This window comes from Myxocyprinus asiaticus, chromosome 5 (assembly GCF_019703515.2).
Source record: "Myxocyprinus asiaticus isolate MX2 ecotype Aquarium Trade chromosome 5, UBuf_Myxa_2, whole genome shotgun sequence".
NCBI lineage: Eukaryota > Metazoa > Chordata > Actinopteri > Cypriniformes > Catostomidae > Myxocyprinus > Myxocyprinus asiaticus.
Window position 1 is genome coordinate 34,975,230 of NC_059348.1, and position 23,858 is coordinate 34,999,087.

General features: G+C 37.5%; 1 protein-coding gene across 1 annotated transcript; it reads right to left on the reverse strand.

Moving 5' to 3' along the window:
* Nucleotides 1-103: 103 nt before the first annotated feature.
* LOC127441422 (nucleolar transcription factor 1-A-like) lies at nucleotides 104-16,479 on the reverse strand. The gene is made up of 20 exons (XM_051698833.1): nucleotides 15,339-16,479; nucleotides 13,419-13,525; nucleotides 13,116-13,297; nucleotides 12,702-12,785; nucleotides 11,399-11,554; nucleotides 11,171-11,235; nucleotides 10,957-11,077; nucleotides 10,686-10,796; nucleotides 10,475-10,602; nucleotides 8,683-8,824; nucleotides 8,505-8,546; nucleotides 7,855-7,968; nucleotides 7,583-7,738; nucleotides 6,189-6,317; nucleotides 3,417-3,502; nucleotides 2,447-2,636; nucleotides 1,998-2,045; nucleotides 1,464-1,595; nucleotides 1,102-1,212; nucleotides 104-764 (listed from the first exon to the last, which is right to left on the reverse strand). Exons 2-20 carry the CDS (start codon nucleotides 13,474-13,476, stop codon nucleotides 681-683), a joined length of 2,139 nt encoding a protein of 712 aa, XP_051554793.1. The 5' UTR covers nucleotides 13,477-13,525; nucleotides 15,339-16,479; the 3' UTR covers nucleotides 104-680.
* Nucleotides 16,480-23,858: the final 7,379 nt, after the last annotated feature.

Sequence of the window (23,858 nt, forward strand, 5' to 3'; positions counted from 1 at the left end):
CTTTTGGTACATTTTGGTACACACTCCTATCCGGATACTAAAAGTCCTGCAAGACAGCATGTAAATATCATTTTCCTGACGTATCTAAAAATACACAAATGAGTACAAGAGGAAAAAAAAGTGCATTTATTACGGAGGATCTGCAACAGAATGATCCAAACAAGACTTGAGCAGCTCGTACAACCCTCTTATCCCCAGCGACTGGCTAAGGCAAACAAATATAAACAGAAGGATTCATCTCCCCCATTTTAAAGTCTCTCACATCTAGCATCCACCTCCGAGCAACCCTAATGCTTTCCATATTTATAAAAGCTCAACCGGCTTAATCAAATGAATTATTTTTTAAGTTAAAATAAAAAACAGAACAAATCAAACAACCAACACAGATTTTTAATAACACACCTATATAAAAGGTAATAAAAATGGTTGCTATTACCACACAAGTAACACAGCTCCTTTAAAAGAAAAAAAAAGTTGTCCGAATGTCTTTAAGTCTGTCACGTAGACATGGTGATGGGTTGAGCTGTTGGCCCCCATCTTGTCTCTCGCCCTATTATAATAAGGAACCAGTTTACTCCATGCTGTGAGCTCACAGCTACAAAGCCACCTCCCATTTTCTTGGAGGGATGTTGCTAGGGGGTGTGTCCAGCACAGTCCCCTCTATGAGGGGGTGGGACAGGTTAATCTGAATCGGAGTCACAACTGTCTTCAGATGATGAGCTGCTGGAGCCATCTGACTGGTCATCATCATCTTCGTCTTCATTCTGCGTACCATGCATCAAAATTTAAAGATTCATTTAAAATGAATAACGCTCATTTTCGATCACATTTTCAAATAAAATATAATTGAAACAAAATTAAAAGGGACAGTTCACCAAAAAATGAAAATTGTATCATCATATACTATAATGATGTAGTCACCATTCACCTTTATTGTATGTTTTTTCCATAAAATGAAAGAGAATGTTGACTGAGGCTGTCAGTCCCAAACATTCTATCTTACATCTCCTTTAGTATTCCATGGAGAAAAGTCCTAATTAAAATGTAAATGACAATTTTCATTTTTGGGTGAACTATTCCTTCTACTGTTACAGAATGAACCTCATCATCTTCATCTTCATCATCACTATCTGAGCTGCCGGATGATTCTTCATCTTCTGAGTCTGAGGTGTCTGTTTTTTCATCATCATCATCCGAGTCTGATGTGTCCTGCTGGAAACCACAGAGTCACAAACCGGCAGTTATATGTATTGCACACATGCTATCAGCATAAATCAGTTGGGGAAGTTAAAGCTGATGGAACACTCCAAGACATTCTGGTATCAACCTAAAATGCCTGAATAAACTGTCAATTCCATTTTGCCAATTATAAATATTGCAGATAGTAAACAAATCTACATTCAATCCTTCAATCCAGAGCATTTAGCTGAGACTTTGTGTGGCCCAGAGTGAGCGGGCGTTACCTTGGCCCGGTACGCCATTGAACGCTTGCCCCCCCCGACACCCACCGGCGTGGCTCTGGCACCTACCGCCTTCCCCTTTGTTACACGGACTTTTCCCCCTGAACCTTGCGCTTTTGTTGGGCTTCGCCGTTTCTGTGAGGGCAGAGAGAGAATGGGGCAGGGGTGGGGTTGCAAGGATAAAGCAGCACAGAAAAAAAAAACACATTCAAGCTTTAAGCAATGATTAGTAGCCCATAGTGCAGCCCTAAGAACATTATTCATCCTAGTCGTGTTAGTTTTATACGAGAGATGTGTGATTCTGAATGGGGAGAATGGAAACAGCAAAGCCATCAGTGATGGCATGGATAGAATTGGTGGAAAACAGCGTCTACAAGCAAAGTCAATCAACTAAATTAAACAGTATATAGAGGGGTAAATCTCAATCTCAGCTATTTGAATGCTTTGGGAATGGCTGTGTGAGACGTTACACTATACAGAGCATTCCAATATATAGAGTAAGTTACAGCCACAAAAATCAAATGAGTGATTACTTACTGTAGAGGAGAACTCTTTATAAACTGCACGCTCCTGAGGAGAAAGTGACTATGAAAAAAAGCAGAACACAGAAGAATTAATAATTAATAGATTACCTCAATAAATAGATTCTCCAAAATTGTATTTTATAATAAAAAAATAAAAAATTCCAGGAATTTCCAGGACTTTCCCAGTCACTTGGGATTACAGGACAAGGTATGTTTAAAATAAGTTTAGAGAGATTCCACTCACATAACAATTACTTCCCAGTGAAATATTTTAGAGCAGAGCATACCAGTTATTACAAAAAAATTTTCCTCGCCAAACAAATTTCCCTGTTTTTTTTCCCCTACTTTCTTTGCTTTTCCAGTCCTGGAAATTACAATTTTTAAATTGCATGATATTTTTCAGGTTTTCAATTATTGTGGGAACCCTGGTTCTAGCACTGGATGATTTAACAAACTTCCTACCTTTACCCAGGCTTCAAGCTCAGCTTTGTACTCAAGCTGTTGCTCCTCCACCTGTTTTTTATATTTGTCCTTCTGGCTCTGGCTAAGCTTATGCCATCGTTTGCCGATTTCAACCATGCGCTCCTTCAGGCTAAAGTGATTCAGCTCACCATTGGTTAGGAGCTCCTGAGAGAACATCTGATACCCACTCCTGAGGTTTCAATAGAGCCAAAGAAAGATTGAACCGAGAAGAGAGAAACAGGACAAAAGCAGATTAATAGTGTTTGTTATTTTTTTTTACAAAAATGTCTCAAGAAGCACTTAATCAGTCCACAAACATAAACCACCTGCATTCTATTATTACAAAAAATAAAGAAATCTTCTGTAGGTGCATCCCAAACCATACACTTCAGCATTATTCATCGTCATTTTGTAGTGCTAGTGCGAATAATATGTTTACACTGAAAATGAAACAAAAAAAGTGTACTATGAGTACCTGGATGATGCACTTCTTCAATAGTCAAAATGGAGTGTAAAATGGAACACCAATCACTCAACGCTCGCGGCTCGTCTTACATAGCGGAAGGGACGGACTTACCTGGCTGCGTTGCTGGTCTGACAAAAAAAAAAAACTGTAAACCATAGTGAATGTTGCAGCTAGCGAAACTTCAGTGAAGACAGCACCTTACAAAAAGTGAGTTGAATGCTTTCCCATTACCCCTCACTGTGTGAATATTTACATTGTTTGAGATACAAGTGTTGAACTGAGGTTGACTAATGCACTAAAGCTAGCAGCAACACATCGCACGAGTTTGAAACATCACTTCCATCAGCTGTTAAATGGCGAATGCTTCTGTGTAGTAAAAGTCCATTAAGTCTTCCATTTGGGATGTTACTACAGTTATAAAATTCATACAATATATACTATGCATGTAGTGTAAGTGCATAGTGTATAGTGCATCATTTGTGAATGTAAAAATTCAGCACTCACACGGGTGGCTTTTTGGGCTCTCCATCAAATTTCGGTTTTCTTTGTCCCTGTCCTGACAGAGCTGTCCTCATATCTAACAGTTCTCTCTACAGGATAAAAAAAAAAGGGGCATTAGAAAATAAAGAGCCCATTTCTACTGGTCCTAAACGCAAAGATAAGACACATGTACATACCAAAATACTCACGGAAACAAATGAGCAGGCTGATAAAATATATATTTTTTGTGTAAATATAAGTGTGTGTGTGTATATATATATATATATATATATATATATATATATATATATATATATATATATATATATATATATATATATATATATATATATATATACACACACACAGTGGTGTGAAAAAGTGTTTGCCCCCTTCCTGATTTCTTATTTTTTTGCATGTTTGTCACATTTAAATGTTTCAGATCATCAAACAAGTTTAAATATTAGTCAAAGATAACACAAGTAAACACAAAATGCAGTTTTTAAATGAAGGTTGTTATTATTAAGGGAAAACAAAATAATAATAATAATAACAACCTTCATTTAAAAACTGCATTTTGTGTTTACTTGTGTTATCTTTGACTAATATTTAAACTTGTTTGATGATCTGAAACATTTAAGTGTGACAAATATGCAAAAAAATAAGAAATCAGGAAGGGGGCAAACACTTTTTCACACCACTGTATATATATATATATATATATATATATATATATATATATATATATATATATATACACTGAACAAAATTATAAACGCAACACTTTTGTTTTTGCCCCCATTTTTTATGAGCTGAACTCAAAGATCTAAGACTTTTTCTATCTACACGAAAGGCCTATTTCTCTCAAATATTGTTCACAAATCTGTCTAAATCTGTGTTAGTGAGCACTTCTCCTTTGCCGAGATACTCCATTCACCTCACAGGTGTGGCATATCAAGATGCTGATTAGACAGCATGATTATTGCACAGGTGTGCCTTAGGCTGGCCACAATAAAAGGCCACTCTAAAATGTGCAGTTTTACTGTATTGGGGGGGTCCGGGGGGTTCCGAAAACCAGTCAGTATCTGGTGTGACCACCATTTGCCTCACGCAGTGCAACACATCTCCTTCGCATAGAGTTGATCAGGTTGTTGATTGTGGCCTGTGGAATGTTGGTCCACTCCTCTTCAATGGCTGTGCGAAGTTGCTGGATATTGGCAGGAACTGGAACACGCTGTCGTATACGCCGAACCAGAGCATCCCAAACATGCTCAATGGGTGACATGTCCGGTGAGTATGCTGGCCATGCAAGAACTGGGATGTTTTCAGCTTCCAGGAATTGTGTACAGATCCTTGCAACATGGGGCCGTGCATTATCATGCTGCAACATGAGGTGATGGTCGTGGATGAATGACACAACAATGGGCCTCAGGATCTCGTCACGGTATCTCTGTGCATTCAAAATGCCATCAATAAAATGCACCTGTGTTCGTTGTCCATAACATACGCCTGCCCATACCATAACCCCACCGCCACCATGGGCCACTCGATCCACAACGTTGACATCAGCAAACCGCTCACCCAAACGACGCCATACACGCTGTCTGCCATCTGCCCTGTACAGTGAAAACCGGGATTCATCCGTGAAGAAAACACCTCTCCAAAGTGCCAGACGCCATCGAATGTGAGCATTTGCCCACTCAAGTCGGTTACGACGACGAACTGCAGTCAGGTCGAGACCCCGATGAGGACGACGAGCATGCAGATGAGCTTCCCTGAGACGGTTTCTGACAGTTTGTGCTGAAATTCTTTGGTTATGCAAACCGATTGTTGCAGCAGCTGTCCGGGTGGCTGGTCTCAGACGATCTTGGAGGTGAAGATGCTGGATGTGGAGGTCCTGGGCTGGTGTGGTTACATGTGGTCTGCGGTTATGAGGCCGGTTGGATGTACTGCCAAATTCTCTGAAACGCCTTTGGAGACGGCTTATGGTAGAGAAATTAACATTCAATTTACGGGCAACAGCTCTGGTGGACATTCCTGCAGTCAGCATGCCAATTGCACGCTCCCTCAAAACTTGCGACATTTGTGGCATTGTGCTGTGTGATAAAACTGCACATTTTAGAGTGGCCTTTTATTGTGGCCAGCCTAAGGCACACCTGTGCAATAATCATGCTGTCTAATCAGCATCTTGAAATGCCACACCTGTGAGGTGGATGGAGTATCTCGGCAAAGGAGAAGCACTCACTAACACAGATTTAGACAGATTTGTGAACAATATTTGAGAGAAATAGGCCTTTTGTGTACATAGAAAAAGTCTTAGATCTTTGAGTTCAGCTCATGAAAAATGGGGGCAAAAACAAAAGTGTTGCGTTTATAATTTTGTTCAGTGTATGTATATATATATATATATATATATATATATATATATATATATATATATATATATATATATATATATATATATATACACACACACATATATATGCACAAGGTCACCACACATCGAGATGACAGATTCATGACAAATTCGAGGATAAGCGAGAGCACAGAAATGAAGACTTTTAAACATCACTGCAATGGCGGTGAGTGACAAACTTCCAACAATGTACTGAATTTGACTGTAGCTGAAAACACCATAAACTGAGCATATTCAGGGACACATTGAGATACAAGTGCATCCATTGTAGACCCCCCTCCACCTCTACTCTGGGGAGGAGGAAAGTTAGGGGTGACCAACATTTTGACATTTCTTCAGCACAGGTGAGAAGACATTGGTCAAAACGTCTGGTCACTGACCACGGTCCGGTACTGAACCTCGTATCGCTTCTGGTCCTCAGCAGCTTTCTTGATCCAAGCAATCTTCTCCTTCTTTTCCATGGCCTTCCAAGCAGCATCCATTGCATTCTGTGCTTTCTTCCGGTCATTCTGTCAAGAACAAAGCAAGTTTTAAAGTTATTGTTTCTAGAAGCAATAAGAGTAGTGGTAGCCTATCCCATGTTCAACCAGGTGCAAGTTTCCAGTGTCAAGCATTTGTCTTGAAATGCTGCTTGTAGTGACAATATCACAGCAAATCAGGACCTATTTGAGGTTTAATATACAGCTGTGTGGCAGGATTTTCGACCCTACCTAACCCTAACCCGTTTTAGTTAAAAATATATATAACTTAAGAAATAACTGGTTATAATTGTAAGGGTGTTGTAACTAAGAGTTTTCTTAACTGAAGGGGTTTCTTGCTACTGGTAAATGTGATGAATTAACTGGAGAGTCATTGACTTTGTTTACATGGACACCAGAAAGAGGCTTATTGCAAGAAAACAGCGTTCCGGTTTACATGCACTTATAAGCGGCATACTCTTTACTCCTGTATACATGCGGCTTGGTCAATAAACAGCTTTCTCCACAGCAACGTAATTTCTCCGCACGCTTGTGTAAATAACAAACATGGGATCCGAGGAAGACTGCTATTTTATTCTCTGTAGCTCTGCATTATTTCCAGATATTCCAGAGTTGTTGCTGTGTTTGTTTCCTTCACCTTCTATCGCAACCTGCAGCAGAATTGCGCTGCAATAGTGGGGTGTCCCTCTTACGTAAAACTCTGGGACTTCCCTGTTGTACGATCGAATACACGAATGTGAGGGACAGTCTCTATTTTACATTGGTGTATATAAATGGGTATAGTTTATAGTGTATGCATTTTTCCCACTGTACTCCCAGAAATGTTTAATTCTTTCCGCTATGTTGACTTGTTGTTGGGCTCTATCCAATGACGTTTGTTATCCTGGACTGTTCCACGCATGCGCACTCTTCGAACACCTGTAAGAATGCCACTTATGTGTTTACAAGACCAGATTAAGCTGCATTCTCTGGGATAAACCTAGGTGTGTTAAACTGCTTTATCTTAATCCCTTAAGTAGCGTAAGGGAATCAGCATTCTAGTTTACATGATATTTCAGAACGGCGCTTTCTGAAAAAGCCCTGGAATAAACTGTTTGCTTAAGTGCATATAAAAATGGTCAATGAGTTAACAACTTTGTTAAAGCATTGTGCCTGGAACTCCTCCTCAGTGCATTAACAAACCTGAATAGTCTCTTTTCAAATTACAGCTCTTAAAACCTACAGTAAGACATAAGCTTCCTTCTTTAGTATTCTTTCCATTCCATCTAATGAAAAATACCAGCTTTTTCTCTTACCCTGTATTTAGCTAGATAGTCTCCTATCACGCTTTGCTGCCACATCTCCTCAGGAGTCTTTGGCGTTTCAGGGAGCCTTGTTTTCTTCTTACCATCTCTTTTCTCTTTTGAAACCCCATGCGCCCACTGATCCAATTCAGAGTCACGACACCGATCCTACATCACGAGAAGAAGAAACTAACCCGTCTTTCTGAAAATTCTGGTTCAGACAGCATACCCCATGAGCAAAATAGTGTCCAGTCTATAATCAAGATCATCTCATACTTGCCCACCTTCACAGATGGGGATTTAGCCCTAAGGGGGCTACCGACACCCGCCATGCTCAGCTTGGTGCCTCCCAGCTTCTCCTCCCCCAACACACGATCCCTTTCCTCTTCTGGAAGACTCTGCAGAGAGGAAGATCCCATTTACACCTGGTATTAAGATGCGTCTCCTGTGACCACTTGTGTTCGTATTTCGAGTGGAGGGACTCAGATTTCATGATCAGATTTTTTTTCTTCTGATTTTCTTTTTAAAGCCGCTCGAAACCGGCAAAGTTTAAACTCTTGTTTTAGCACAGCTGTTGACTGACAGGTAATGGGTGGTGCTTCGCTTCTGTCTGGGACACATTCAGGGCGGATTAGCGTTTACACCTCAAATGTAATGTGGTCACATGCGTTTTTAACTACCTCTGAATGTGGGTTTTGTGATTCAATCACAAAGTGTTTTAGATCTGGTTTACACCTGTATTTAGCGCTGACCATTTGTGATCGGATCACCAAAAATGCATCTTAATACCAGGTGTAAACGGGTTCAAAGAAATGAAGGCAGAAAAAGAAATGTCTGCCAGGTTTACTTTTTCTCTTCTTTTTTTTTTTTTTTTTTGGATAGGGAGGCTTCGGGGTTATCATAATGGTATGAATTTGTCGTGCCATGTTCTTACCTCAATAAACCTCTGAAGGTCAATCTCATACTGTTTCTTTTTCTGTAAAGACAGTAAGGCTAGTAAGTTAGAGTAAGGCTAGTGTTAAAGTAACAACTGTGTTATTAAGTAAGTGTTATCTCTACCATAAAAACTATTTTACAATTAAAGCAATCCAGAGTGGATGGGGCTGCCATACCTGTTCACATCTCTTCTGGAACATATCCTTCTCTTTCTGAGTCATCATCTTCCACCGCTTACTGCATAGCACCATTCGCTCTGTACTTGGCACATCCTTCATGTTTACCATTAGTTCAGCACAGTACAGAGAATACCCATTCCTGCAGAATATAACCATAATAATAAACATAAACAACATGTATCTCAGCAACTGCATCCATACAGACAAGAACCACCAGTTTATTTAAAGGGATAGTTCACCCAAAAAAGAAATTCTCATATAATTTACTCATCCTCACGTCATCCCAGATTGTATATGACTTACTTTCTTCTATAGAACACAAACGAAGATTTTTAGAAGAATATTTCAGCTCTGTAGGTAATTTTAATACAAGTGCATGGTGGCCAGAACTTTAATGCTCAAAATCAGATCAAGGCAACATTAAAGTAATCCATTCGACTCAGTAGTTTAATCAATGTCTTCTGAAGTGATGCAGTTGGTTTTTGATGAGAACAAACCAAAATGTATCTCCATTTTCACTATACATCTTGCCATTGCAACCTCTAGGCACAATCATGATTTCAAGCTCGATTACACTTCCTAGTGCTTGACTCATGAGCAGAGCACTAGATGGTGCAATAAGAAGTGTAATTGAGCTTGAAATCATAATGGCCAGAATGCTGTCAAGATTTATAATGAAAAAGGTCCTGTTCTCACCCAAAACTGCTTAGATTGCAGTGTTTCCCACAGGTTTTTGTGAGACTGTGGTGGGTGGACCTCGGACCCTCTAGGTGGGTCCGGGGGCGTGCTCCCTTGTAAGAAAATGTTGTACATTTTAAAGTTAAATGCATCAATCTGGTGCACTTTGAGAGCAAATTTAAGAGGCTAGATTTATGAAGAACTTTGTGCTCTTGTAAACAATTTTGTGCTCTAGTAGTAATTTAATCATAAACACATTGGTTGTATAGATATGAATGGTGATGACACAGCAAAAAAGTCACACCCACAAAGCATGGTAAACGAGACAGAGTTAAAATAGTAGCGTTACCTCAACTTGATTAGTTAACATTACAAATAGCCTAACGTTACATGATGAGCCAACTTGCTCCTCAGATGCTGAAAATAGTTACATTGTCAGAGCCGCTGATAATAATGTTAACGTTAGATAATTAAATATTGTTTTTCAGGACAAGTAGCAGGATATGTCAGTCGACATAAGCAAGAAGACTGACAGCTGACGTCGTTAGTTAACGTTAACTGACTGGGATTGAGAGATGCTTTGCCGAAGCAATGGCGCAAAACACAACGTTAGAGATCTTTTATGTTATTATGAGAAGTGTAAACATATTTTCGGTTCATTGTGGCCTGCCACAGTCTAGGTAATTAATGGGAAACACTGAGATCACTTCTGATGACATTGATTAACCCACTGGAGTCTTATGGATTACTTTATTGCTGTCTTTATGTACTTTTTGGAGCTTCAAAGGTCTGGCCACCATTAACTTGCAAAATATGGACCTACAGAGCAAAGATATTCTAAAAATCTTAATTTGTATTCTGCAGAAGAAAGAAAGTCATACACATCTTAGGTGACACAAGAGTGAGTAAATGACGAGAGGATTTTCATTTTTGGGTGAACTATTCCTTTAAAAACCCTCATCAGCTCAGAGAATTTATATTTTAATAGCAGCATTCTTGCAATTAAGGGCAACATTTGAGTTAAAACTTTATAATCCATGCAAAACAACTAAGTTAAGACGCGCCTCCATTCCTGAGAAAAGCAAATGTTACTTTGTGGTTTGATAATTACGGTGGTGGTTTGGTTGGCCGGCCGTCAAACTTGTCCTTGAGCTGCCGTTCAGCCTTGGTCAGGACAGACTTGACGTGCTCATCAGAGTTTGCATCCGGGTGAGCTTCAAAATACACTCTCATGCTGTCCTGTGTTAGAAAGCAGTATTTTAGGTTGAAGCTCAGTTTCCTTTATCTGTCAAATAAAACTGATTAAAAATATGAAACCATACCTCATAATGTTTCTGCAGCTCTAGTGCTTTGCTGATCCATTTCAACCTCTTCTTGTCTGAAAGTTGGGACCACTGTCTTCGTAGTGCTTCTTTCAGCTCCTTCTGACTCACCTACAAGTATTAGACAAAGAAAAGTCAATTTACAGCACCTGACGTCCATAAACAGTTAAAGATGAAGATATTCTTTTAATTTGTCTAGGTTTACCATCAAATAGTTAATTATTACTGTTAACATCTGATTTATTTATTTCTCGCTGCCAAACTCTCTTACCTCTGGGTGAACTTTCATATAAGTCTTCTTCTCATGGTTGTACCATAGCTGCTGAGGGGTCTTGGGTTTCTCTGGGAGGTCTGATTTCTTTCTCTCCTCTATTAAATCTGGGTGGTCCTCCCTTAAAAGAATAGAAGCTTCTCACTGAATCACTAATAATAATAATAAAAAACTTGTTTTAGGTATGTGTAGAGAGAGAAAAGTGGACACTAACTTGAATCTTGCCATGTTCTTCTCAAAAGCCTCTTTCTCTCTCTGGAACTCTTGAATGTACTTGAGCTGACAGAGTAAAAGTATGTTGTTTAACAAACAGATGATCCTATCAGTAATATTTAGAAGCACTTTACTGTAAGCCAAACAAGTAATATCATTTTGCTAATACAAGCACTATAGCACTGTTCCAGATTACAGCAAACACCCGACCATCTATGGACACACTAACCTTTTTCTTTTCAGGAAGCTCCTTGTATTTTTTGGACAAAATCTTGGTGAGATCTAAATTGCTCATCTCGGGGTGGATTTTTGCATACTTGGCTCGCTTCTCCATAAAGAAGCGAAAGTATGGCGTGAGGGGTTTCTTTGGGAAGTCTGGATGGGTCTGCAACATAGGTAAATGCATAAACATCAAAAAATACCTAGGGATGCACCAATATGAAAAATTTCGGCTGATACCAACACCGATATTTTGCCACTCACTTTATTTTGTCATCAGATCACTGGTTATCATAAGAATTATGCTTTAAAAATTTACAAAGAAGTACAAAAGTTTGTTTACTGTTCTAACAATAAATAATTTCTATTGAACATGGATTGGATCTGTTAAACACATTACGGCCAAAATTTTAAAGAGAGCCACAATAAATGATAAATATAAGATTAAAATATTTAAAAAGATACAAAATAATAACAAAAATATGAAAACATGATGATTGATAAGAAAAAAAATTATATTTTGCACTTCTAAAACATTGCACTTCTGTTTTTGCAGTTCAAAACAACAGAACTCACATTTTACACGTATGTACTGTATATGAAAGAACATTACAAATTCATATGTTGGACAATTCCACGGAAATATAAACCACATTATGGAAAAATAAAAAGCTTTAACCAAAGAAACAAAACCCCCTTTTATATTCTGTACTGTATAATGGATAATGCCATTCAGACCGCTAGAGGATGCTGCTAGCTTAGACAGCAGACTATATTTTGAAACAAAGCCTTTAAAGATTTAGTAATCGCGGAAGGCCATATTGCGATTTCAATCTTAATTCAATCAATCATGCAGTGTTAATAGTTATTATACCGATGTCTCAGAAGTCAAAGTCTGCTGGTTTCAAAGAGTTTTGGATGGTTTCCCTCATAATTTAGCCTAAAGGTCGTGCCGCTTTACAACTGTGACGTCCGTTCATGGCAGATTATCCAGATTAACGTGAGAATGAGAATGAATAAAAATTAAATATTACATATTTTACGAGTGCCAACGTACATACTTCTACTTTCTGTGGCTATTATTATTTCTGGATTGTGCATTTAAATTCATAGTTTTTACAGTTTGTTACTAATTAACTATAAATAAACCATCTGTTTTTCATATCGCATCTTCATGCCTATAACCGATATGCCGATAGTTTTAATTTGGTCAATAATTGGCTGATAAATCCATAGGTGCATCTCTAGAATTAACTGAAGTTCATATAACACACCTTCAACATTTGGCTCAAGAAGTAATTCAGCAATCTCACCTTCAATTTTTTCCCTTTGTAAGGATTCTTCACATATTCAATAGCATCCACAATGAGCTCTGTCATTGTTCTGTATTTACGCACCTGGGGGGAAATGATGTTGCGACAGAACGAGCTGATCAGAACAATAATGGAGAAATCAAATCTTATTTTTCAATTAAAAAGAAATACACATTTTATTAATATGCAATAAGTGACTCTATTATTGTATGATTATATAACTATAATTGCTGCCTCAATAGAAAACAGTACATTAAAAAAAGATTAAAATGTGCCTTCGAAGTTTGAAGAAAATCTGTACGTGGATTTTTAAAAAAAAAAATTTTTAAGGAAAATGTATTTAATATAAACACCTTTCAGTGTCATTTGGAATACAGGCACATCATTGCTTTAGCTCACTGGAATTTGGCTCACCTCTGTGGAAACTTTCTGCCATTTCTGCTTACACATGTCTCCAGTGAAACCTCCAAACCCCACCTTCTCCCAGTCAAAATGAGACTCCGTGGTTTTATATTTCATTGTGTCTCCATCAGGTAGCAGACTGCGTATCCTCTCCAGCAGTGTCAGACAGTCCTCTTTGCTCCATGTATCTACACCTAACAAACACAGTGCACACCGAATTACTTTTGGTGTGTTGAATGTTATTTTTGTATGGGCAAAAGTGAATTAATGTGTCAATATGCAAATAAATCCACCACTGATGGCATGTAAGTGTACCTGACTCATTTTGGATTCGTCCAGTCTGGGTGCCAGACACACTGGTGCTGCCATTCATGATGACAGTTCAGTAAGACCCACCTTGACACTTCAGTGTGGCCAAGTGGCTGTATGGAGAGAGAGCAAAGAAAGGCTTTATCACAAAACATGTGGCTAAGCAGGACTGTAGTGTGAGAACGGGGATTAAAAGAAGGACAGAAGTGAACTGGGAGGGAGAAGTATCTTAATTTGTTTTGTGAATGGTCGTCTACTTGTGATGTGAATATTGGAATGTACTGTGGATCTCATCACTGCCACCCAGAGGAATTTCTGCCCATGCCCCGCCTCTAGACCACCTCGACAGAGAGGCATCATCACATCGTAGCCATTCCAGTGCATCAGCGGCGGCGTACGGTGCGAAACCATGAGCAGGATGCCTTAAAGCGTATTTTCCCGATGATAACCGATGTTCATGGGTGATTTTATTTATTTTATTAACTAAACTAATCTCAAGCCAGTGTATTAAAAGTAACACCCGCCAGAACGACAAGACGCATTGTTTAAAGGGCCAAGTCGTGCCAGGATTTAAGGATGCGAGAGAAGTACCCGGGCTGGTGGTCATTTATGGAAGGAATGGCAGAAGGACTTTTCTTGGGATTGTGTAACCAACACCAGCGCGATGCATGGAGGAAAACGAGCCTTGCGAATGTGCGTTGATGTACGCGGAAGCCTTGGTGTGTCCTGTTCTCCGCTCTTTTCACGCTGACATACTGCACACTCGTCAACGAATTCACTATTTATGCATGCATAAAAAAATATTATGGGCATTTTATTTCTGAATAGTGAAAGATATAACTAACGTTCCGATACTGCACAAATTACGTTGGTTTCAGATTCTATTTTGATAATAAAATGGAATCATATAATATCTCCTCGTGCAGTTTGTGTATATTTTAGCATAGCCGTTAATAACAAAATCCGTAATATGCAGCAATGTTCTGTACATGACTTAAGGGAGTTTGGAAAGAAGTGTCCCCGCATCCCTCGCGCGCTGTGGTGTAGCTGCGCACCCGCACGAGGCGCCGATTTCCCGTTTACAGTGTAATCCCCGCCCGCGCGCAAGGTAAAACCGAGCCAAAAGATCGAAAAACAACAAAAACATCTATTCTCTCTGCAACATCCAGTCTATACTTAAAAAATAAATAAATAAATAATTATTCGTGCTGCGTTCAAACGGTTTTTGCTAATTACTTCTGGCAGAAAGTCTGGCATAAAGTCCAAACTGTCCAAAAATGCAAAGTGCGTTATTTTTTAGAACAACTCTTAGAAACAAAATGACCGCCTATTTATTTACATAATCTTATAAAACAGTGTAATATTTTGTCAAATTGGTCGTAGAATTAAGTTTCCTGAAGCGCACCGACAGTTAGCCCATTTGCAGCCCGAGTAATGGCGTCTTTATTCCGGCAGGAGTCACCACGCAGCTTCCGCTGGCACGAATGCCTCAGCTAGTGCGCGAGCTATTGGTGAAAGCGCGTGGAATACTGCTTACATCGATTAAATATGTGAAATGCTGTTTTAATATCTACATTAATAATCTCCTTGCTTACTGTTGATAAAAGCTCCAATGTATTTAACATGCATATTTGGAACATTTTGCAGGGATTATGTCAATATCCAAAAATGCAGTAAATTACTATAAAGCGAATTCGGTCATAATTATACATGATTAAATGTTTAATTCTGGTCACATATCAAATATTTGTCAAAGCATACCATTTTTGGGTGACTCAGAGTTTAAAATAGAAGGATGAGCGGGCGCTTCTGCCTTCCCTCACCCCAGAGCCCTCACTGCAGGGCCGCCATGAATGTTACAAAGACTCGGGGACGAGCAATTTGAAAACCGCTCCAAACGGCATCAAAAATCATCAAAAGACTTACCTTTTTCAAAATCCCGTCACGGATGGACTTATCGATTAACGACACCTTTGTGTTATGCGGTTTTATTGTATATAAGTATCTGTTTTTTAGCCGTAAACCCCGGGGAGTCAGGTCGAAAAGAATCCGACAAAAGGAGCGTCTGGTTCGGTATGAAACTCCGCCCAGCGCCGCAGGGGGAGGAACTCCGAGGAAAAACATGCGAGAGTGAAAAAAGACAAAGGCGGAGGCTTAAACTTTAATACATATTTTTTATATTTAAGATTAGTGTACATTTTCGAATGATATTAGTTGGATGCTTATTTATCGAAACATTTTGAAGCGGTATTTTGTACTCGCTTCGTAGAAGTAATTTACCGTTCTTTACCACCTTACAGATAACAATAATCAGCTAATATCCCTTTGTAATTGTAAGCTTTCTTTGTCTGGGTACTTAACAGTACACAAGTATCGACAACATTATATGCAAAAGAGCAGGAAAGTTAGCCAACACATATAGCCGACTTCAAGTGCTAAACCGATTAGATTGGGCGTCCACGTTCATGCCGCTGCCGCGGCGACACACACGGCCGCTGCGCTCCAAAAACCTCGCCTCCGCGTGCCCAAAATGCATTGGTTGTAATGATACTGTTGAGTTGGGCTTCATGGTGCAATTTGATGGGTTGGCAGAGACGATGCAGACTTATTGCTGTTTGTAATTAAATTTCCCTCGCTGGAATTGTGGCTTAGAAAGCACGATTACCCAGATACCGTTTTCTCTCATACTAAGCAAATGTGCCATGACTGTTTTCTAGCTCTCTCATTCTCTCTGATTATACACAAATCGTCACGTCGGAGATTTCTTTATGTGAAACTGACCAATGGCACGGGGAAATTAGGAAACAGCTCTCACTGACTCAACCCCCTCGGTTTGACCAATCTGCGTTCCATTCAAAGCAATACTAGCAGCATTTGTTGTACAGGTGTACGAAGATCAACATACAGTATAATTAACCATATTTTGAATACTTGTCTTTGCAAACGTTTGCTAAACAGGGTTTATTATGATGTAATGTAGGAGCCTTGGCTCATGGATATTATTTAATAAAAGTTCATGTTTATTATTAACTTTGTACACTTTGACTCATGGATATTATGCAATAAAAGTTCATGTTTATCATTAACTTTGTACATCTTTTTTTTCTTGAAAAATGTTTTATCATATATTGAACAAATCGCTCAAAGTTGTACAGATTGAACACTGCATAAATACATTCATTGAGTGACATGCAAAAAGTAAGGGTAAAAGAATTATAAAAAAGAAATAAAATAAAAATAATAAAATAAAAAACCTACATACAGATAGAAAAAATAATTATATAGTTGAAAAAGTAACAAACAGTTAAAAGTCATGGGACAGGAAAGATCTCATTATAGCTACTAGTATGAAAGGATATACATTTTTTATTTATTTATTTATTTTTTCATCGTTTTCAGAGCATTTATTTAGTAGACTTCTAGCAGGAATTCTGCAGATGTAGGTAACTTTTTATGAATGAAAAAATTTGCTGATTTCCAAAGACTTTTTTCCATTAATGACAAATAATGTCTTTATGGTTAAAATTATAACTTAACTGTAAATTTGAGAAATAATGACTAAATTCACACCAGAAAACATCACTTCACACACACACACACACACACACACACACAAACAGATGATCAAGGCTTTCACTCTTGTCTTTACCTAAAGTGCATGTGTAATTCACATCACAGTACTTAGAGTGTAGTGCATTAAATTCTGTGCAAAATTTTAAAGTGAACTAAAGTGATTTTACATACAATGCTTATATGGCAGCGTAGCGTCCACGTTTTCCTCCAATATTGTCAATAAGAGAGTTCTAGTAGAATTTTCCTTGAGGCTGAATTTCTGAAATGAAATAATTGGGAAATACATTTATTATTACCGGATTTACTCAACAGATTCCTTCCAAAGAAAGTTGGGGCAACTGTTTATGGTGTACCTCATAATTTAATAAGATTTTCATCAGATGGATTACACCCAACCAAATGTTTTTAAAGTGATAGTTCACCCAAAAATTAAAATTCTCTCATCATTTACTCACCCTCATGCCATCCCAGATGTGTAAGACTTTCTTTCTTCTGCAAAACACAAAGTTTTTTAAAGAACATCTCAGCTCTGTAGGTCCTCACAATGCAAGTGAATGGTGACCAGAATTTTTAAGGTCCAAAAAGCACATAAAGGCAGCATAAAAGCAATCCATAATACTCCAGTGGTTAAATCCATATCTTCTGAAGCATTATGATAAGTGTGAGTGAGAAACAGATCAATATTCAAGTCCTTTCTTACTGAAAATTGACACTTTCACTTTAACATTGTCACCTACTGGTTAGGGCTAGTCAAAGGTGGAGCTTGATAGGACAAAAGGACTTCAATATTGATCTGTTTCTTCATCATATCGCTCCAGAAGCCATGGATTTAACCACTGGAGTCGTATGGATTACTTTTGTGCTGCCTTTATGTCCTTTTTGGACCTTCAGAGTTCTGATCACCATTCACTTGCACAGTGAGGACCTACAGAGCTTAAATATTCTTCTAAAAATCTTCATTTGTGTTCTGCAGAAGAGAGAAAGTCATACACATCTGGGATGGCACAAGGGTGAGTTAATGATAAGAGAATTTTCATTTTTGGTTGAACTTTCCATTTAATAAATATTGTGGAATTGTGGAAAGGGAATAGAGTGTTGAATAACAGTCATAAACTCTTCAGATGATAAAAGATCACCTTTACAATCAAATAAGTCTGCAACAAATATTATACTCCTAATAAACTATTTATGCAACAACAACAAAAAGTGACATCACTGCTGTTCCATGGAACAGTTTTATGGGGGGGAGTTTTGATTGTAAGTTAACTTCAATGCTAACAATGCTTGCTGGTTAAACTGAGACAATTTAATAGGTAATTTACCTGTTGAATAGTTACACTTCATTAAAAAGGAAAGGCCACCAGTTTTCTTAAAGACACCTTTGGGTATAAAATACCACAAGGATTCATGACCAAGTAAACATATTTTCAACCAGTTTACTTTGAATGTGTTGTTAATATAGTCATAATTTCAAGCTCCCCTTCACATCTCTTATTTGCAATAAAATCAAGGAATAATCTATGAATTTCTTCAGAAGTTTTGTTGCCGAAATTTAAAGACAAAGGATGGAAAGACAAATCTAGATAATCCATCTGCCTTAGACAAAAAGTCTTTCTACTGAAGAATTCACCATGGGCTCCCGCTAAATTTTCCTATGGGGTTTTATATGGGTGTTTTGGATTTATGAGTAAAATAGGATAAAAATTACTTGATGATATGTAGACGTTTTGTTCTACAACATAAATGACACACTTTAACTTGAATTTTGAAGCCATGTTGAATTGCATAAAAAAAAAGAAAGAAAGAAAAAAAAAAGGCCATCTTCAAAATACACATTTGAGGTATGAAAGTGTGTCATTTATGTTGTAGAACAAAACATCTACTTATCTGTTTACCATAGACCTTATTTCACTCATAAGTTCAAAAACCCCATTATAAAAACTGAGCTGCGGAGGTTGTTATCTCAATATAAATGTAATTATCTCTAAGTTCTTCTTCTTTAGTTTTATGTCGTTCGCCACCTACTGAGCAGGGAGGAGAATTTATAGTAAAAAAAAAAAAAGGACTTAAATATTTATCTGTTTCTTACCCACACCCATCATATCACTTCTGAAGACATGGATTTAAAAAATGTTGTTTGTGTTCAGCAGAAGAAAGAAAGTTGTACACATCTGGGATAGCCTGAGAGTGAGTAAATCATGAGAGAATAAAACATTTTGGTGAACTATTACGTTAATTGTATTTAAAGCTGGTAAGACTTGAGGTGCATCCCAAACCGCACACTTCTGCACTATATTACGTCATTTTGAAGTGTAAGTAGTGCAAGTAGTATGTTTACACTGAAAATGCAACAAAAAGAAGTGTATTACGAGTACCCGGATGATGCTCTTTTTCAACCACACTTTTTTTATTGGACATGTTCCTTGGAGCAGCCTACTATATAAATACCATGATATAATATAAAAATGCCAAGGTTTTACAATATTGTACCATTACTGTACCATGATACTGCCAAATTTGATAAACATCTTGTGCTTTGTAAAGTCAAAGGGTGTCAATATGTTTTTAGTCCATAGTTTCATTAATGCTACACAATATATGTAGGCTACTAAAGAAAATGTTCAAATGATACTCCTAAAATCACCAGAAATTACTTTGGTGCTGTTTTTGCAAAAATAAATAAATAAATAAATAAAATCTCCCGGGAGAGCATGCCCTCAGACCCCCCTACCACATCGTGGTACAATAGATTGTGTACTTGATGGGCCCCAGACTCCCCAATAATGATGAAAGCTTACAAATGCCCCTACTGTGAAACATACTGTACTGTACAATGTGCATATATCTTTAGGGCAATGCACCTTTGCTTTTTTTTATTATTATTATTTTTTAGACCACTTGGTTTGGTTTACATGCACTTTAAGTTTATTTCTATATATGGTGATACCCATTTATGATGCCTAATTAAGAAGCCATAACATGCACTTACATATTTCTTCCCAACATTGTTTTTATTATTGTTTTGCTAGATTGAGTTTATACCCATTTGTGATGTATTTAATTATATTTTTATTTGTACTTTTTTTGGCGACTGGAGGGTCTCGCCTAGGGTGCCAAATGGGGTGGCACCGGCACTGTGACAACGGCCAGAGTTTAGCTCTTGCTTCCATGTTCTGCTTGATCAGCACCTCCTTGATGCGAAGCTTGTTTGTAATTTTTTTTTTTTTTTTTTAATTGATCAATAAACAAATACAGTACAAATAGTTTCAAACTGTTAAATCTGCTCAGGGGAAGTATACAATATTACATAAAGACTTCAATGGAAATACATGCCTGTACAATTTAAATAGCTTTTTGCTTCTTTGAGGGAAAAACTGAATCGACATAATGCACCATTTCCCTTTTAAATACCATAAAACATGGTTTCTTTCCTAAGAATTAGCCCTGGTATAATTTGAATTTAGCCATTAAAAGAACCAAATTGATTAAATATGTGTGAGTTTGCCTGTCTTTCTGATTTGCAGTAAAAGGCTATCTAACAAAACATGTTTACACTGTAAAGTAAAATGTTTATTAATATCTTCAACAATATAATCAAGAACATTTTGCCTAAAAAATTCTACTTATGGGCAGTGCTAAAACAAATGAATAGCTGTCGCTGGATATTGATTGCAAAAGCTGTAGCTTACATCTATCTATCTATCTATCTATCTGTATATATATATATATATATATATATATATATATATATATATATATATATATATATATATATATTTAACAAAATAGTTTAGCAGAGTTTATTCTATGAATGAGTTCATAAGATACTTATTTAACGTTGTTTGTTATTAGATAACGATTAGGTAATAGCCAAACTTTTTTCCAGTTAACATCATCCATCAGTATGTAAGATTCCAGTATGTAATTACATTTGGACGTGTAACAATGTCTTTTTGGAACAGGACTCCTATTGATCTATTATTATTGTGACAATTAATGGAGAAAAATATTTCACCTACAAAGGAGTGTTTTGGTGTGAGGGGAGGGAGTTGCTCACAATCCTTTGCTGTCTAAACAACATGCATACTCCAGAAGGAATGGCACAAAGACCTTTGCATATTCCCCTGGTGGTACAGGATATTAGGGTACAATGGCGCTAAAGGCCCCCAGAGTAAAAGGCACTTTGGGTTTTATTTTCTCTCAAAAGACTAAATAGCAGCAAAAAATACCACAGCAATTTCCTAAACACCTTTTCTCACAGTGCAATCTGTGATGTCTAAAGGTTGGTTTTGAGGCAATTTGATCTAATATGTATTTTTAAAATGTTGCAAATTTATCTAGCTAATTAAAAGCCTTGAAATTATCAAATTTATTTTGAGACAAAATACTTATTTGTTATTTTCAAGGTGATTAAATCAAAAGTTTTTCAATAACTGTCCAATAAGTGAAATTATAGTATTTGAAGTAAAATGCCCCCCGTTGCAGGGGCTAAAGGCCCCCACTAAACACATTGTTTTTCTTAAGTGGGGGGAATCGATTTGTTGTGAAAAATATTAAAAGTGGGCTCACATTGACTGATCCAATCACAACAGAGATTCATTTGTTTATAGAATACTTGAGAAGTTCTGAAATTCCAAATGTTTTTGAAATTAACAGGAAATTAACAGGAAATGGTGCAACCTTTTCTGAAGTAGTTATTTTCAACAAAAATGATTAAGATGTTACTCAAAAAAGCATCTTGCTGTGTCAAAATTATTTGCTTTACTTGACAAATTTTGCACTAACTATTGTCCCTATCTACACATTATCACTATAAAACCCCCTGGGGGCCACCTTTTTTAAAAACTGCATTTTAATCAAAACAACCTTCTGTTATTATTTCTTTTCACACAAATTATGTTGCCCCATCAATATTATATAATATATAAAATATATACAGTGCTGTGCAAAAAAGTTATACAAAAAAAATTATCCAATACCAACTGGGCCTGTGTGAAAAAGAATTTGCTTGTTACTAAATCCCCAAATCTATGAAACTGCATTGATAATGGGGTTCAACTGGACTAGACACACCCAGGCCTGATTATTGCCAGCTCTGTTCAATCAAATCAGCACCTAAATATAACTTTTTCAGCAGCATGAAGTTGTCTAAAAGGTCTCACCCAGTAGCACACAATGCCAAAGGTCGAAAGAAATTCCAGAAATGATGAGTGGTGGTGGTGTAGTGGACTAAAGCACTGAAGTGGTGAGTGGAAGGTTGTTGGTTCAATCCCCACAACCACCACCATTGTGTCTTTGAGCAAGGCACTTTGAGCAAGGATTGTCCCTGTAATCAAGGCACTGTAAGTTGCTTTGTATAAAAGCATCAGCCAAAATGCATAAATGTAAATGAGGAAAAAGGTGACTGAAAGACATCAGTTTGGGAAGGGTTACAAAGCTGCTTCAATGGTCCATTATCTCCAAATGGAGAAAACTTGGCACAGTAGTGAACCTTCCCAGAAGTGGCTGACAACTCATCCAGGAAGTCACCAAAAAGCCAAGGACAACATCCAAGGAGCTGCAGGCCTCTCTCACATCAATAAAGGACACTGTTCATGACTCCACTATCAGAAAGACACTGGCCAAAAATGCCATCCATAGAAGAGTGGCAAGGAAAAAACCACTAACCCAGAAGAACATTAACGCTCATCTGAATTTTGCCAAAACACACCTTGATGATCCTCAAACCTTTTGGGAGAATGTTCTGTGGACTGATGAGTCGAAATTGGAACTGTTTGGAAGATAGGGGTCCTGTTACATCTGGCATAAATAAAACACAGAATTCTACAAAGAGAACATCATACCTACGGTCAAGCATGGTGGTGTGGGGATGCTTTGCTGCTTCAGGGCCAGGGTGACAATAATTGAGGAAAACATGAACTCTGCTCTCTACCAGAAAATCCTAAAGGAGAACATCCTGTCACCAGTCCGTGATTAGAAGCTCAAGCGCAACTGGATAATGTAGCAAGACAATGATCCAAAGCATAAGAGTAAGTCCATGTCTGAATGGCTCAAAAGAAGCAAAATTAAAGTTTTGGAGTGGCCTGGTCAAAGTCCTGACTTGAACACGATTGAGATGCTGTGGCAGGACCTTAAACAGGCAGTTCATGCTCGAAAAACCCTCCAGTGTGGCTGAACTAAAGCAGTTCTGCAAAGAAGAGTGGGCCAAAATTCCACCACAGCATTGTGAAATAATGATCTCCAGTTATCGAAGCGTTTGGTTGCAGTTGTTGCTGCTAAAGGTGGCACAACCAGCTATTAAGTTTAAGGAGGCCGTTAGATTTTCACATGGGTGATATAGGAGTTGGATAACTTTTTTTGCTTCTATATATATATATATATATATATATATATATATATATATATATATATATATATATATATATATATATTTGAAAACTGTATTTTGTGTTTCCTCAGGTTGCCTTTGTTTTGTATTATATCTCATTTGAAGATCTAAAATAATTTGGTATGGAAAATACACAAAAATAGAAGAAATCAGGAAGGAGGCAAATACTTTTTCACAGCATGTATATAAAAAATATATATTTTCCTCCGATCTAGTTACATTTTGTGACCAGAAAAAGGTGTGCCTTCAGCCCCGTTGTATCCTACATCTTTTATTATTATTTTTTTTTTTTTAATTATTGCAGAACTAAAACATTTACAAACAAATACAAATATAGAAGATTACAATGTGCACCCACTGTCACAATAGCACCTAAATAAAAAACAAATAATCATCAGGGGACTAAAAAAATAAAATGAATTATTTAGAGAAAAGGCTTCAAATGCTGTATACCAGGGCTAGTCAACTGGCAGCCCGCGGGCCAA

Coding starts and splice junctions, on each gene's coding strand:
- LOC127441422 (XM_051698833.1), bottom strand. CDS start 13,476: ATGAATGGCAGCACCAGTGTGTCTGGCACCCAGACTGGACGAATCCAA. Junction 11,555..12,701: donor ACAAAGGGAAAAAATTGAAG/GTGAGATTGCTG, acceptor CCTATGTTGCAG/ACCCATCCAGACTTCCCAAA. Junction 7,739..7,854: donor CTAAATCCCCATCTGTGAAG/GTGGGCAAGTAT, acceptor CTCGTGATGTAG/GATCGGTGTCGTGACTCTGA.